The 12,075-nt window shown below is 42.3% G+C and overlaps 1 protein-coding gene across 3 annotated transcripts in view; it reads right to left on the reverse strand.

Annotated features, from left to right (window-relative positions):
• Window positions 1–4,748, reverse strand: part of slc41a1 (solute carrier family 41 member 1) — a 32,501-nt gene extending 27,753 nt beyond the window's left edge. The window contains exons 1-2 of one of the 3 annotated variants that reach the window (XM_069171221.1): window positions 4,440–4,748; window positions 1,726–2,876 (exon numbers count right to left, since the gene is read on the reverse strand). In XM_069171221.1, coding sequence (XP_069027322.1) covers window positions 1,726–2,211 — 486 coding nt within the window. In that variant the 5' untranslated portion in view covers window positions 2,212–2,876; window positions 4,440–4,748. Of the gene's footprint in view, window positions 1–1,725; window positions 2,877–3,016; window positions 3,038–4,439 lie in introns of those variants that run through there. The other 2 variants (XM_069171401.1, XM_069171311.1) reach the window with 2 other exon arrangements.
• Between the last annotated feature and the right edge of the window lie 7,327 nt (window positions 4,749–12,075).

Here is a 12,075-nt window from a genome sequence, read left to right on the forward strand (position 1 = left end):
GCACCCTGACCAAACCAGTGACAGAGAGAGAGAGCCTGAGATAACTTATAAGTTAAGTTCAAGTATTTTCTCAGAGGCTAAGTGGATCCAGCAGGTCCCTGGCTATGCACTGCACTATAATACACACCTTATATTAGATAATTACCTTCCTGCAAGACAGGAGGGATTAGCTGAGTTAGCATTCCACAGTGTCATGGAGGAGGAATTAGTCAGCAGGACAACCTGCTCAGCTGGAAGAGTTGTCCGAGACAAGCCTCACCTCACATCACAGTGCAAGGATTTCTAGCAGGTTTGCCCACAGCCACAAGTGCAGCAGACTGGTAGGGAACTAAAAGGTCCTGTACCTTCTAAGTGAGTTCTTTCCCCTTTTCACCTCTACAAGAAATGGTGAAGTGAGTGTTTTGGAAATTAGAGAAAGCACACCAGCATGGTGCCTAAATTGAGGCAGCGTGAAAACGTTTAACCTCAAACCTCTGCATTCCTGGTTTAGTGAAGATACCTAACTACATATTATTTGAGGCTCCGACGCCACATTGTATGTTGTTTTCATCGTGACTCAAGCATGACTCCATTTCAGGTGCTCAAAGCAAGTAAACTTATTCTCCTGCTCTCCCCCTCCTCTCTGTGCCGAGTCTCTGGGGTCCACCAATGTTGGCATGAATATGTGTGTACACAATGTGCCCGGACTGGTCTCCTGGCAGCCTGACACCTTCAGCTTTATCTGCACTAGAAGCTGACTTTAAAGAAATATATGACCTGTCAGGATGACTTTGGCCAGTATTTCTACAATGCACTCTTAGAAATGTTCAGAGCAAGACAGTGAATACAGTGAGTCAACAGGGGGGAAAAAAAGAAGAAGTAATTATAAGTTAAGTTAAACTGTTTTCTCAGAAGCTAAGTGGATCCAGCAGGTCCCTGGCTATGCACTGCACTACAGTACACACCTTGAATTTGTGTTTCTATTGTATCCAAATATGTTAGATTTAAATAGAAGGGTGTGTGACAGGTCATTAGAAGACACAGTGTGTACCAGCGTGTGCCATCCCTGTGGAAAGGCAGCCGTAGAGGAGGAAAAGGTTATGAAAATAACCCATGGTGTGTGTCAACTGTCCCATTTGTCCATCCCCAAAGGTAGCCCACCAAATAGGCCAGCAACAGAATGACTGACACATGCCAAGGCGAACAGGCCTCGCTAAACCAGTTTATTTAAATGTTCCAGGGCAAGTCTGTCCCACAATGTGACTCCGTGCACATGGTCTGCCCGGAGCTCCGTCTGTGGTCAGAAATATATTTGGAAGTTGAACTTGTCTCTCGTTTTAAATATGACAGAGCTCCCGTTGTTTTTCACAGGTAACTGGGTTGTAACAAAACAGAATAGAGTGGAGTTCAACTGATTCAATTAATGTCTTGATTTCGGAATCTTGGTTGTCCTGAAAAATATGAAAGATAAAAATATATTTGCCCAAAACTTTTTCCCACTTCATATCATCTTCCAAAGCTACTAAAACATGGAACTTGCCATTTCTGTCTCCATATTCAGTGTTTTAGGCTTGTCCAACAGCACCATTTGTTGCAAATACATTGTTCAAGACTGCATCAAAGGGAATTAACCAGTCTGGGTTCCTTTATTCAGATTTGCTGATCAGAATCTAACATAAGCAAAACATGCTGCAACTTTTCATATATTTAAGAATATAATACAGAAGAAATACTAGGATCACTCACCTGGACAATGTCTAGCACCATTCCCGCTGCCACTGTCCCAAACCCGGCCAGCAGGAAGGGGAAGACCACCTGCAGGCCTATGGAAAAAGACGTCTCCTTGAGAGGTGCTGGTGGCTCGGGGCTCTGATCGGTGCTGGTGTCGTCGCTCTCGTTGCTCTGGCTTGCATTCTCCAGGAGAGCATCCTCCTCCCGCTGACCTTTGTTGTTTGCCCGACAGTCCAGCGCCACCACAATCTCTGACCTCTCCTCATCCTCCCCAGTCTCACCGGCCCTCTCTGTAAAAGATGTGACCTCTGTGAGCTCAAACTCGCCCCCTGTCCCCGGGCTCACTTCCTCAGGGCCCTTGGTGAGAATCACTGGGTGGACGGTACAGTTGGAGTTGAGGAAGGCTGGGGTCATGGGGCCTCCCTCTTTCTTCATCTCAATGGCCCCGGAGGACATCTCGATGTCGGGGACTTTGTCTTGTTCTTTCGACCAAAGTACCATGCGGAAGCCTTTGGAAGACAGTTGGCTTGAAAAGAAAAGGTCAGCGTGCCTCGGCGTAGTGGTTTTGGGGAAGTCTGAATGGAGTTGGCCACCTGATCTGGTTTTGAACCTGATCAGTCCAATTGATTTATCCCATTAAAGAGGCTGACAGGGAGTGAAGGTCGCTATTAAAGACCAGGAGAAAACTGCTCCGTAGGAAAAAACCTGCAGCAAGGCACACGCAGCCGTGTGTCTGCAGAGCCCGTGTTCCTGTCGGTGCTTCGGGAGCAGAACCAGTATGTTCTCCATTCACTGCAGGGTGCTCAGGATAGGCCGGCAAAAAAAAGAAGGCATACTGGTTCAAAACAAAAGAGAAAGGTAAACAATGGACTAGGGGTACAAAAAAAAAATCCCTTTCAGTCACTTGTTAACAGTCCTTTAAAGATTAATACAAGCTGAAGAAACAGTCAAATCAGAGGTCTGCTGTGGCCAGATTGCAGCACAGCATGGTCATGCTCTCAGTCCACTGATCATGTCAGACTGGTTAGTGCACTGGGCTGGGAATGTCTCACCTTACACCACGTGTCTGCTGGGAGGTTTTCAAAGCAGATATTTAAAGGTCTGCAGTTTAAGGATTGAATTACCCGCTGTGGAAAGGTTCCTCTCCAACCAGAGTGGACAGTCACCTGGGAAGAGAATAAATTCATTAAACATTCAGTATTCATTTTAAAACCTCTTCCAACCCCATTTCAGGTTTATTTTCAAATGTCACAACCTGGTACACCAATGATTTTATCAATGTTACAATATTGTCTTAATTGCCTACAGGACAGCGGCATTAACGGCACCAAAAGTTGGCTCAGGCTTCCATCTTTGAAAAATGCTTTACTTCTTTATGCAGCATTTTCATTTTACTCATCAGAATTTAGTAAAGAAATAAAATCCCACAGGTAAACGTAAAATTGTTGTTGGAATATTACAGCTAATCACAGTAAAAACAAATTTAGAGGGCTGAAACTCAGATAGCAAGCAACTATCATAGTTTACAAGCCCAGCCAAAAGCTCTTCACTCTCCACTGACATTGTGGCAACGTTGAGGAACGATTCATCCAGTGAGAAATGTCCTCCTCCTCTAAAGATATTGTAACAGGGATTCTGTGCCCATCCTCTGGAAGTGCAGTGTCACACCACTGTCATTGCAAATACAACACAAAGAAAACAATTTGAGTCCTGCCTTTCAAAATAAACACTCTCACCTTTTTCAAATCCAGTGCAACACCAAACATATCAGGCTCATTTAAGGAAATATTCACCAACATAATAAATTTGAAAACAAACTTCAGCAGAGACCCCTTTTCAGCCAAGTACTAAGTATAGATTCCAATAACTGACAAGCTGAAAACTCTCAGGAGACAGATAGTCCTCCAACTTCTAACAATGGCACTAAGCACAGGATGTAGAGGGACTGAATTGTAATAGTCTCGCGGTGAAGTGTATAGGGCTTCTAATCTTTCCTCGTTTCCATTCCCGGTAACTTGGAGAAACCACATGAATTCATCTCAACAAAACTCACTTCTTATATTGACAGTTTGGTAATGAAGCGATCAATCAATTTAAGGGGGTAATAATGAGCCTGGATGATATCTGCTGTGATCTTTAATGTGATCAGATAAAAGTTCAACTTTTTCCTAACACTATAAATTAACATTTTTTTTTAAATTGGCTTTTATTTTGAAGATCAATCCCTTAGCTTCCAGTTGCATTGTTTATAGCTGGACGCATCTTTTATCCTGCAGTACGATGCGACACTCGCAGTTTCTGGCTTTCCCCGCTGAAACAATTCTCTGTTTAGTAGTCAGGACCAATACCACCCGAACCCAACATGGCAAAGGCGTAAATTAGTGCTCCCCTCGTCAAGGCTGAATAGACGAGCCCTCCTATTCTATTCTACTTCCCATTTAAACAGGGGCAGAGAGCTTTTTGTTCCAACGCTGGGCTTGAGACCATGTCACTGCCACTATCACCACGAGTATGTAACTCGTGAAAATGAATGCATACGCACCATAACTCTCCGTTCTTTACCGCCACAGATAGGCTATATATCTAGGGTAGGAGCTGGGACATTGCAGTCTGTGTCGCCAAGTGAAACATTCCGTCAGTAAAAGGCATTACGCGACTTTCACTTATTCTCTGATATGGCATTACAGCTCAAATGTCAGTAATCATAATAAAATCCTCGGGTTGGTTACCTTTTAGTGTCAACTGTTCCAGTGGGGGGACAAACCGGAGTGATGGTCTGCATGAGCGCAATGACTCCGTGTGACTCGCTGAATGTATCCTCCACCTCTGGGTAACACACTCAGGCTGAAGCGTGGACGCCGGTGCGCACGCCTTATGTACGGTACCGGTTCAGCACAGCTGCCTTAATGGTTAATGGTGGTTAATGGTTAATCCCACCCTCCAGCGTGGTAAAGACTGCGTCCCACTCTCTCCCGATCTCGTCACATTGCACCCGTCCAGTGGCCCCCGCCGCCCGGCTGCTTGGATGCGCATCTATAATACACCCGTCCGGTGCAGGGGGCCAGGAAGCCACAAGGCGGGCCCTCCCTCCACACACACACACACACACACACACACACACACACACACACACACACACACACACACACACAATTACCACCACCACCACCACCACCCTCCCCTCTCGTCTCCATTGCGCACAAGCACGCCCCCTCCCTCTGTCATCGTGTGTGGAAATGTGTGCCCCTGCTATGCCAGTCTCCTTCACAAGCCTACTAATTTACTACAAGAAGACTGAGATAGAAGTTTTAATTTAACAATAGGCCTAGATTCCAGAATGAATGGGCACACACGCATAAGAGTACAGTCTAACTAAAATGGGGAGGATTTCAGTCATTGATTCACCAGCATGGAGGACAAATAAATGCAGGTCTTACACAAGTGTGCGTTTTGTAATAACACCAATGTGACCTAAAGTAGAGATCAACAAATATAATGTTTATATTTGTAAAATGCCATAATATCCATACAGATACCCGTCCTTATTAAACTTAATTTTATTATTAAAACATTTGTGTAAGGACCCCGGATGAGTCCTCCCATATTCAACAGCGACCTTGCTCAATAACACCATGCTAATTGTACAATAATCTTATTCCAATCATATACAGACTTTTTGTTGCATCAGTGTGGTTAAAGTGGGTATATAAACCCACCGGTGTAGTTTCAAAGGCTCAATCCTTGGGCAACAAACAAACAAAACAGACATTAACACTCAAATTTACATTAGTCTCTTACCTAACGACTATAATACCATGTGTTCTCTTCATAAGTGAACCTAACAAATCAATGACTGGATTTGCCTTAACTCTGTTCACCTGATCACAGACAAAAAAAAAAACTGTAGGCCTTTAAAAGTTACTGGGCATTTTCCTCAACCCTGTGTCCTTTAAAAACCAGATTGAAACTGCTGTAAATCATTCCTCAGAAATAAAATTTAAAACTGCATAGTTGATTGTGATAAAGTAACTTGTGGGGAAGCAGAAAAAGCAAAACTGAATTTAGATATTATTGTTATTATTATTAATAATAATTAATATCAACTTTTTTTGTAATACCATGATCATATTTAATTTGTATATTTACATAATTTAGGCTAGGAATACCAAGACTCCTTCTCACCAAGGGATAGCAAAGCATGGTTGTGTTTCAGGTGCTATTTACCTCAGCCTCCTTATGCTGTTGCCACGAGAACAGCACCTGACAACGTCCCCAATGGACCTGCAGCTTTGTTGTCCTGTTCGCCTGTTGCTATACAGCAGTGGCTCGGCTCAGCATTAGCAGCTCCAATAGCACCCAGTGGGCAAAGACTGCAATCCATCCATCCCCCCCCGCCCCCTACGCCTGAGCTGTGCCTGTTTACACACAGTGTAAAAATCCAGTAATGACTGTCTGACAACGTAACGGTAACGGTTTGATGAGAAGATTGATACTACTCCTATCTGTAAATTCAGTATACCACCAGCCTAGCAGCTAACTTAGCTTAGTACAAAGACTAATTGGATGACATGGGGTGGGGGGGGGGATACAGCTAGTCTGACTCTCCAAAGGTAACAAAATCAACCAATCAGTGCCTCCAAGCTGGGGTAGCTGCCCCTCTCCCACTGCTCTTTTCTTTAGTGTTAAGCGACGTTATGAATGCTAAGCTAAGCAAGTAATCTGCTGCTACATACTTGTGCAGACATGAGGGACATCAGTCCAATATTTATTTTTTTTGCCATATCCCAGAATGGTGTTTTTTTTCTTCTTTTATTTCAAGGTTTTTTGCATGCAGGTGAAATTCTCCCCTGTAATAAGTTATCAGCCATTACAGATTGAAAGCTGAGCCTTGTTATTCATTTATTTTTTTTTTTAAGAATCACTCGTCTACACGAGTGAATATTTGATATTGCTCTGATTTCCTGATGTATGACAGAAAGGTTTCAAGTGAATTGACTGGGGCTTATTTTCTCTCTCTCTTATGGAAGACCTCGTTATAGAGTTAAGCATTTGTGGGTTTTAATCAGCAAATGCTTTTCCGATAACCAGGAAGAACTGCTTCCTGGAAAAGATCTCTCTTCACACAGTTTGCATAACACTGTGAGAAAGTGAAATTACATTGTCAAATAAGCAGTTGTGAGATGGTCTACATAAAGCACCTTCTGGAGATTTATTTATATCTACTATGATTATATTTTCAGATTTTCAATCTCTGTATTGGTCATTCTTGCATTTGTACATGCAAACTACACAATTAAAGATGACTCCTTTGTTACTTTTACTGAGGTCCAATTTTTTTTTTTCCAGTTCAAGTTTCTTTGGGGAGATTTTTTGCATCTGAACTGAAGGTCTTAAAGCACTTAGGGCTCTTTTTTTGGGGTCAATTTAGGCACAGCACGAACGCAGGTCCAAGTTTTGTGTGGCGGGAGCGAGTGGTTCCTGACTACTTGTCCATTCTTTTTCACTTTCTAGCCTTTAAAGCAAATAATATTTCATAGCCAGACTATCAACAAAAGTGATTGACTTTACAACGAAAACAAACAGGTTATCTTTCTTGCCCCGTAAAAGCCACAAGCAGGACACCGGACGGCTCTCACTCCGGCGGACACTGAGCAGCAGGGAGGCTGCAGGACGGACGTATGTCGTGTGCTCGGATGCTCGGCAGGGGAGCACACTGCCGTTCTGATATTGTTGTTGGTAAAATAAACACCCTTTTGAACAGTACCGGAGCTGCTTGTCGTCGTTCTGTGCTGAGAGAACCCACCGTGCTAACAGACCTCTGTTACAAACACATTTGCTTACATCAACATTGGACTGTTCATTATGAATTATAAATACAACAATATCTGATGCTCATGTCATACAGTCCAAATCATGTCTGTTTTATAAATTTTTTAACAAACAGGTGAACCTCAGTCAGACAGGGAAGAACCTACAGCAGGCTATTATGTCTCATTAAGTGTCAGGCGATTATTATATTGTTAATCTTCTAATTTTTGCTTCTGTGCAGTGGGAAGACGAAGACCTTACAAAATAGTTTAGTTTTACATATTAACCTACACTAACAATCATTTATGATATGCATATGGTCAAATGTGTCAAAAATGTAAAAAAAAACAACAACTAAATGTGTCCTTGGCCACATTGAAGGCCCTGCTTCTCAATTGACATCCTCTGCATAGGCAATAGAAATAATGTCCAATATAAAACATATCCTGCGTCATTCTGTGGAGGTCAGCTGAATTGTATAGAAAATAGGAGAGATTTACCTCCTGCAAACTAAACTGCTGGCTATAAAGCAGCTGTTTTCTGAATAAAAACACAGGCTGTCTACCTGACACTTCTTTCACCAAAGACTATGGGTTTGTTTTTTTTCTTCTTTTAATTCACCTGGTCAGTAACTCCTGGCACACATCAGACCTACAGCTATGAATGCGCTGGCACGCTCTTGCGAAGTTCATTTATTCACTGCTGCGCAGAGCCTGACCTTTTTAGACCCTGAACTGATGTAATTAGTCAAGGCTGAAGGTTATGGTTCCGAATTGCTAACATGACTACTTAAACATTTACAAGTGTGAAATACGTCATCAGTTTCACATAGACAGAGTATTAAAATTAGGCTCACTGAACAAGGATGTATTTTTTTGTTAAAAAAAAAAACCCTATTGTTTTGACTCATATCTTCACACATTTCTGTGCATTTTCACATATTTGTTTATCTATTTATTTATGAAGTAGATGTTTATTTTCATTTAGAGCAGGGAAGTGATATCTGATCACTCGGGATGCATGTTGAGATGCATTCTAATGCCAGGTGTGAACTAGGGTATGTATTTACACCTTTGGTCTGCCAAATACAGCAACAGGTGTCTGTTTTAAATTAAAAACCCTCTAGCATTTTATGCGTAGTCCAAACTCATTTTTGGCCAATTCTTTTTAACCTTTGTGATTTCTATAATTTTAGAAAAATACTGAAAACTATTTTGACATCATGGTCATATGCTTTCTCCTCACGTGTAGTTTCATTGTTTGAAATCATATCATTGGAAAAGGGTTTTTATTTGAAAACTCCAGATTTGCAATTGGCCACGTTACTGTATATCTGTTTCATATGTGGCACTGCTTGAAAGCAGTAAGTTAACAGGCACTAAATGGTCGTGGTCCATCAGCAGTGATTCATACAGAATTCATGTGATACAGCAATAATTGCTGCACTCTAAGTGGTACAACCAGATTTAGTAATGCTTTGTAGGGCTATTTAGGTAATGCTTATTAACTGCTTCCTCTATAGCTGTGGTGATTTTGTCTGTGAGGCTTTTTCTGCTGCCCACTAATAATTATATTTTATTCTATAAATGACTCCCTCTCTCACCCACCCACCCACACACACACACACACACACACACACACACTTTGACATCATCCAGTCTAAAATGTGTTGATTGCATTCAAGTGAGGCTGACTTGTGTCTATGGCCGCTCTCTGTGGCCGGTCTATTTCATTTCATTGGCATTTCATCGGCATTATTTAGGTAATGCTTATTAACTGCTTCCTCTATAGCTGTGGTGATTTTGTCTGTGAGGCTTTTTCTGCTGCCCACTAATAATTATATTTTATTCTATAAATGACTCCCTCTCTCTCTCACCCACCCACACACACACACACACACACACACACACACACACACACACACACACACACACACACACACACTTTGACATCATCCAGTCTAAAATGTGTTGATTGCATTCAAGTGAGGCTGACTTGTGTCTATGGCCGCTCTCTGTGGCCGGTCTATTTCTCGTTGAGGTTTTTTCCACATTAAATTGGTCAAAGTAATTGCCCTGGCAAAGCAGCAGAGACACAAAGGGGTTACAGTTATCAACCTGAACGAGTGACACCCACTTAACGATCCAGGTAAGAGTAAGATTAACAGTACAGGACTTTAACTATAATACAAAGAACATAAACACATTCTTTGTTTTCAATGGAGAAAGTAAAAGTACCCAAAAAGTCAACATAATTTGGGCCTATTAAAGCACTATATTGCCCTCTTCTTCTTTACATTGAAGTCTATGGCGAGAGGGGGAGAGTACGTGCTGAAAGAAAAGGTTCCCGGATGTGTCCGTCTGATTTATATGGGGCACCGCCTCCTCCAATGTGGAAATAAATACTACTTTAACATATAAAATATATATTATAATTGTTTGCTCATAAAATGCACCTGGTAGTCTGTCAGCACCTGTAAGCATTCAATAAAAACTGTTAACAAATTGTATATAGTTAATTTCTGTGTAAATACATACACTTCCTGGTGCAGGGCGCCAGCCAAATGAGATTGATTGCAAGTCCTTCAACTTTTGGCAGCCATGGGGCCTGAGGCTGCTCTTCAATTGGTTGGACCAGATTTTCCACTTCCCTCTTTAATTGGCAGAGAATCTGTATTGTTTAAAAAATTTGTTATCTAACGTGATTGGACAACTCTCGACCCGTCTTTCAGGGTCACCTTACATCAGCCATTACGTAATTACACGGTTACTCCTGTTTCTTTCCTATCTGACTGGCAGTGGAACGGCAACTTAAAGTGGAACTGCGGAAAATTCTGTTATTTCTAAGGATGAGACGAGTACTCGGCTGAAACGAGTATCCGGCCCCGATAATGTACTTTTGACGAGTACGAGTATCATCTGAGTAAATGTGTCAATCCGTATTGATGAAGGCTTCTAACAGACACTAGCTGTGTGCACACACTGAGGCCGGCTGCACACACAGCCCCACCTCCTTGTACAGACTGTTGCAGGTTCAGACCACAGTCCATGCTTCAGACACAGACACACACTCTGTTAGTGTCCAGCATCCATAAGAATTAAGAACAACTTTTGACTCTTTTGGTTAATTTTCAACCCTGAAAATAATTCTCAGAAACACCATGACCCAGGACTGGCCATGCTGTCAATGGAAAAGAAGCTGGTGATTGAGATAAATGACTTCAACCAGAGAGTCATTGAGAAATTTGCAGGCCAGCAAGCGAGCAGCTTGTTCTGTGCTAGTGCTACTGGCTAGTGGTTAGGCAACGTTAATGTGTTGTGCGGTTTTTAAATTTTTCTTTTTTGGCTTAGTTGAAGTCCGGCTTCAGTTTGTTCCCCTAGTGGAAGATAGCTACGTTGACTTTAGTCCGACACAAGTGTGATCATCTTGTAGAAAACACTCCAGCCTCTTTGCACACAACTCTAGATGATGTCGCCCCTCTGAAGAAGAGGATCATGAACCAGAGGAGGTTGTCTCCTTGGTACAATTCACAATTATGCTCTGTTAAGCAGGCAACTAGAAAGCTGGAAAGGAAATGGCATTCCACTAATTTAGAAGAATTTCCCCTGGCCTGGAAGGATAGTCTAATATTATACAAGAAAGCTCTTCGTAAGGCCAGGACTTTATATTATTCATCATTAATAGAGGACAACAAGAACAGCCCCAGGTTTCTTTTCAGCACTGTAGCCAGGCTGACAAAGAGTCACAGTTCTGTTGAGCTGTCTATTCCTTCAGCTCTCAGCAGTAATGACTTCATTAACTTCTTTACCAATAAAATTCTTACTATTAAGGAGAGAATCGGGCAGACCCTTCCTGCCACCGTCACTGATGTGATGTTAAGCACAGCAGCCCTGAAAGCAACTGTAGGACCAGATGTATACTTGGGAAATGTCTCTCCTGTTGAGTTCTCTGAGTTAACTAGAATTATTTCTTCATCTGGATCCTCTAGCTGTCTGTTAGATCCCATCCCAACTAAACTCCTCAAGGAAGTCTTCCCTTTAATTAATACTTCCATATTAGATCAGATCAACCAATCTATTGTAACCTGCTATGTACCGCAGGCTTTTAAAGTGGCTGTAATTAAACCTTTACTTAAAAAGCCGACTCTTGATCCAGCTGTTTTAGAAAACTACAGACCAATTTCCAGCCTGACGTTTCTTTCTAAAATCCTTGAAAAAGTTGTTGCAAATCAACTGTGATTATTTACAAAGGAATGATCTGTTTGAAGATTTTCATCTTTAGAGTTCATCATAGCACAGAAACAGCTCTGGTGAAAGTTACTAACGACCTTTTAATAGCCTCAGATAACGGACTCGTCAAACACAGTGGACCTGTTCCGGCACTTCGTAGGACCTCTGGAGCTGCCTGCCTGCCTGCCTGCCTGACCTGCCTGCCATGTCTACGGCCCCACCTGATCCTGCCCGGACCAGAGCTGAGCACACCCATCCGGTGAGGGTTCGGTGGAGTTTCCCTATCAACTTGGGAAGAGGAGAGAAAGAGCGGATAAGAGACATTAGG

Source organism: Embiotoca jacksoni, unplaced genomic scaffold, assembly GCF_022577435.1.
Source record: "Embiotoca jacksoni isolate LCO1_2020_lvr unplaced genomic scaffold, fEmbJac1.0.p SCAF_1, whole genome shotgun sequence".
Lineage (NCBI taxonomy): Eukaryota > Metazoa > Chordata > Actinopteri > Embiotocidae > Embiotoca > Embiotoca jacksoni.